The sequence below is a fragment of the Lathyrus oleraceus genome, chromosome 4 (genome assembly GCF_024323335.1).
Source record: "Lathyrus oleraceus cultivar Zhongwan6 chromosome 4, CAAS_Psat_ZW6_1.0, whole genome shotgun sequence".
Classification (NCBI taxonomy): Eukaryota; Viridiplantae; Streptophyta; class Magnoliopsida; order Fabales; family Fabaceae; genus Lathyrus; species Lathyrus oleraceus.
In genome coordinates, this window is record NC_066582.1 from 410,761,713 (window position 1) to 410,767,189 (window position 5,477).

The 5,477-nt window shown below is 32.2% G+C and overlaps 1 protein-coding gene across 1 annotated transcript; it reads left to right on the top strand.

Annotated features, from left to right (window-relative positions):
• Positions 1 to 1,037: 1,037 nt before the first annotated feature.
• LOC127137753 (uncharacterized) lies at positions 1,038 to 2,024 on the top strand. Its single transcript, XM_051064180.1, has one exon. The coding sequence runs from the start codon at positions 1,038 to 1,040 to the stop codon at positions 2,022 to 2,024; it is 987 nt and encodes a 328-aa protein (XP_050920137.1).
• Positions 2,025 to 5,477: the final 3,453 nt, after the last annotated feature.

The window sequence follows — 5,477 nt, forward strand, 5'->3', positions numbered from 1 at the left end:
AAGAAACCAGTAAGACAAGATTACTGGTACTGGGAAGACTAAGGTTGTCATATGTCGTTGGTGCTTCATACTCTTGATACATCTCTGAAGTTCTTCCAGCTGCTCTAGAGTCTAAGAGAACTCATCGTGTTTATCTGAAGAGTATTTTTAGAATAATGTTGTTCCCCAAGAATAATCTCTATAATAGATTAGAAGCTCTACAAAGAAGGGTATTTCTCTATTTTTATGAAGCAGTTTCTAGTCATACTGCTTTATGTAATTCTTATTTATGGAAGAAGAATTAGACTTCACTGTGTTAATTCTACTTTTTTCAGATTGACATGAAATATTATACTTCACCAATGTCTAAACATCTTAATTTGTTCCTACATATGATTGAAGTAGCAGAGTCTGATGATGTTCAGAAGCTACTATGATCAGATACTCTAAACCTGCATCTGATGTATAATATCCTCTGAACAATCTCAGTCTCTGAAACTAAGTTTAAGATTAACTGCCTCTGATATGCATACAAGTGAAAAACACTGTTGTTTCTGCCTTTGGCACCTGTCTGCTTATGTGTCATAAATTTGAAATGTATTATGAAACATGGATTGTTACTATTGAGTAAAAAACTCCTTTGTTATTGATTATTTGTCTTTAGTGCATTGTCTCTTGTTTCTTTTTATATTTACGATCTGTTTTGTTTAAAATTCCTTTTTCCTCAAAATACTCCATTCATATCAGAAACACACACTTCACTTTCTCACTTCATACACTTTTGTTTTCTCTAACCTCCTCTTAAAAACATTTTTTCAAAAGAACCCTATAAACCCTAAAAAAACCCTTTCAACAATGGCATCCTTATCATCTACTCAACGTGCTCACATGATTGTCAAGTCTTGCAAAAGTATGACTATCAAGCCCAAAACCATGAATTTACATCATAATGATATGAAGCTTCTGGTGGAATAAATTGTTCTCTTCAAATCCTTCAACCAAAATGGGTATAAATTTGGAGCTACTTAAGAGTACAAGAATGATCCTCATTCTTTGATATGCTGAATGAGCCGACTTATCCTCATCTAGTAAATGATTTATGGGTTAAGGCTGAATTTTTTTATGAATATGTTGCATCGGTGGAACTAAATCAGTTGGTTGAGAATGATAGTTCTTTGAAAGGAAAAAGTAGAGAAGAAGTTGGTTTGAATAAATTTGAAGAATTAAAAATCAGATCAACAATAATGGGTGTTGATGTTGTCATCACTCAGAATACGATTATTAAACTATTGAAGTCATCAAACTCTAGAAGGCTTGTTGTAAACACTAAAGATAACAGTCCTAAAGCAGATGCTTTCAAAATATGTTTGTTTTATAATGCTGGAAGTGTATGTTCCTATGACTTTAGAAATGTCAAGAACATGCATAAGGATTTTAAGCTACTTTTCAAAATTCTTATTGGGTGTCTGATCCCTAGAGAAGGGAGTACTGATCAGATCTCATGGGATTACAAGCACTTTATCTTATACTTGAAGAATGAATATAAGATAAATCTCTCTGCCTACATCTTCAATCATCTATGTGAGGCTATCAAGGATAGCATAAAGCTTCGCAAGAAGAATGTGTCATATACCAGAATGTTGTCTGAACTGTTTTATCAAGATCGTCTAATTAATGCCCTTAAAAAGTTTCCTAACAATGGGGATCTGGAGGAGATACATGGAAACATCATATATACTTCTATTCTTGCAAATATGAAGCTTCTGATTAAAATTAATGCGGTATCTTTAAGGGTGCCTCTCTCTATCATACGTACTAATCCTGACTATCTTGAGGATTATCCTGTCATAAGCAAGATGGATAATCCTGAAGTAATCAGAATTTACATTGAACAAGCATTCAAAGAGGGAATGATTATTCGATTAAAAGACTTACCTAATAAACCCGCTGATGTATTCCATCCTTCTAAAAAGAGGAAGCATGCTGCTTTAGTTACACAAAAGGATGTTCAGAAGCCCTCTAAGAATAAAAAGGAGATTGAATAAGAGATTGAAGAAGTCATTGCTTCCACTGTCTTAATGACATCCAAGACAAGAAGTGGAAGGACTTCTCCAAAGGTGTCTTCTTCCTCTGTCTCATCTGATGCACCTTCAAGAAGGAAGAAGTTGAGGAAGCTATTGGAAATAGAAGAGTATGAGGAAGAAGAGGATTTTAGTGAGTCACTGATTAGAAGAAAGAAAGTAGAACATGTCGTTGCTTAGAAGAGTGTGATATAACATATCTTCAGAAGTGCTCAACTATTAGCATCTGCCATGTTGGATCAATCAGAGAAGCATCCAGAAACCTATAATTCTTTGAGTGAAGAGGCTACTGGTGTTGGTGATCTGGAGACTTCAAAGGTTCAATATGTATAAGTAATTGCTGGGTTGAAGTATGTTGAGACAAAAGCTTCTAGTTTTCCTAAAGAACTAGTTTCAGAAGCCGCTGCTAAAAAAAATCTAAATACTTTAGATGCTCTGAATACTAGTATGATAAATATTAATATCACCTTATCTATAAGAATTATTTTGATTACTCCACCCTAAATCACATATCTCCAACCCCCTCACAAATTTCCTCACCCAATCTATCTCTAAAATACACTTCACTCCCTATTGATGAATCCATTGATGTTTAGAATCAGTTAATCATATTCTTTGCTTCTGAACAACCATCATCCTTGGACACAATGCTTGAACCCCCATAGATGTTTCTAGTGGGAAATCTACTTCTTCTAGCTCTTAGTTAGAGTATGATAAAGCAGGGTTTGAAGCTCACCTTAACCTCAAATCTACAAAACATCACATGTAATCAACCAGAAATTACCTCTCCCCCCAAAACTTAACCCCCTCAACCATCACCTAAATCTACACCTCATAAAGTACCAACTCCTATTCAGACTCAATTCTAAGGTCAAGTTGCATATGAACTCCAAATTGAATATGAACAAAATGTTCAGGATCTATATCTTGTTCAATTTGCATCTAAACCTAGAATTGAATATGAGGTTATTACTTTCGACTACCTTCACCCTAAAACCTCCCCAAACCCATCTGTCCATAAAAACCAATCCTCTGGCCCTTCACAGACTAACATTTCATCTCATTCACCTATTATCCAAACCAACCTGGATGTAATCAAATCAATCTTTTTAGATAAAATACATAGTCTGGTTGAAGAGAGAGCATCTTCCTCTGACCCAGTAGCCTTTACTTCTAAGTGAGATTCTCTCCAGACATCTATTATATCATTCATTCAGAATCTGAAGGATGCCACTTCAGAATCTGTCATTCCCTCTAGTAGAAGGCAAGAGCTTTTAGAAGAGAAACTGACCTTTGTTGCTGCTACTCAATAAGCCATAGTTTTCAAGCAAAATGACATGGATGAAAGAATGAAGTCAATGGATACTAGACAAGACATTATGGGTGCAGATCTTAGAGTTGTGTTGAATCTTCTGAATAAACCATAAGCTTAGGATTTAGAACCTTTTTATGTTAAACTACTTTCTTTCTTATGAAAATCACTCTTTTCTTTCAATTGTTATGCTTGTCAGTTTTTATTTTATTTGCTTGCTTATGTGTTCTTACTCTAAGCTATATTCTTCTGGGAATTATTGTTTTATCTGATAAAATTAAGAATAATGTTTACTTTCTTTGAGATTCAATGGATGAATTGGTTCTGCAATTTCTTGGACATTTGGTTCACTTATTCAAGAATAGAGATTACTCTGACAATATTGTTGCAACTAGGATAGAAGAAATTCATTTTTCATTGATAAAAAGGAAAAAGTACAAGATCATTGGATTACATAATTTTGTCTAAATATGAATAATACCCTCGTGATATACAAAATGTCTCTCAATCTATATCTCACTCCTCACTTCCCTCATCAGAGTCAAAATAAACTATCTTCTTTGACACCTTCCTTTTCTTCTTCTTCAGTATATTTTTCTTCTTCTTATTCTTCTTTTTTTTCTTTTCCTTCCTCACTCCTAATGCATCTTTGATAGTGGTCAACCCAAATTTCTGAGCCTCTTTAGTTGACTGTTGGTGATGCACCAAGGTGGTGGTGGGCTCTGTTGAAGTGATACTCATATTGTTCTCAGAAGGAATACTCATGATGTTGAAAAGAAATAAGAGTTGATTGAAGAAGTGAGAAATCAATCTATTGAGTCGTGCTTTTATAGAAGAGTTTGTGTGACTCTTACGTTGCTTGTGGTAGTTGACAACTTTGTAGATTTAATGCTTGATACTCTGAGCTCCTCTTTGCCTTGATTACTTATGATGGTTCTATTCCTAAATGACATGTATATATATATATATATATATATATATATATATATATATATATATATATATATATATATATATATATATATATATATATATATATATGTGTATATATATATATATATATATATATATATATATATATATATATATATATATATATATATATATATATATATATATATATATGTGTAATATATATATATGTATATATATATATATATATATATATATATATATATATATATATATATATATATATATATATATATATATATATATATATATATATATATATATATATATGCATGTTATATTTCACTTTTTTTTATGACAAAAGGGGGAGAAATTCATAAGAGTATTTAAGAGGATTACAATTATTTTAATCAACTCTTAAATACTCTTAAGAGTTAAGAACCTTTGTATATTTTAATCCTCTTAAATACTCTTATGAATTCATAAGAGTATTTAAGAAATATTGCATAAAATCTTAATATTTCTTATCTTTGTATATTTTATAAATCTTAAGAGTTAAGAACCTTTGTGGTTGTTGTAAATCTATTATACTTCTGATTGTGTATCAAAGTATAGTCGTTATCTATTCTACTGAACTGTTTGTTTAAAGTAGATGAAGTATATTGCTAGTTTGCTTGAGCAAAGGAAACCTATTGTTTATGTGCTTGATCAGTGAAGTCTCTTTCAAGTGTGATTGAGCAAAGGAAGTCTCTTGCAGATGTGCTTGAGCAGAAGTCTCTTTCTGGGTTGATTGAGCAGTTGTAATCAGGATTGATTATAGTGAAAAGCTTTTGTTGAGGCAAGGGGGCTAAACTATTCTCAATTTAGAAGAGGAACAATACAAATCTTTGTGTGTTGGTTTACTTATTGTTTCTGATACATAATATTTATGTTGTTATTATAAACTCTGGCATCAGACTCTGAACTTTGTTCAGATTCTGAAGTTGTTTAGACCAGAAGTGAATTGTTTTTGACATACACAACTCAACCCCCTTGTGTATTTTTCTTACCTTTACTCACCTCATAATGGTTGGAGGCTTCAATTTAAGTGTTGCCAATTCAAGTGTTGCCAATTCAAGTGGGAGAAACGTTTCGTCTTGTGGACATGTGTTACCAATGAAGGTTTATATTATGAAATCCAATGCAAATACAGA

What these genes read in the sequence shown, in the direction of transcription:
- LOC127137753 (XM_051064180.1), top strand. Translation starts at nt 1,038, where the DNA reads ATGCTGAATGAGCCGACTTATCCTCATCTAGTAAATGATTTATGGGTT.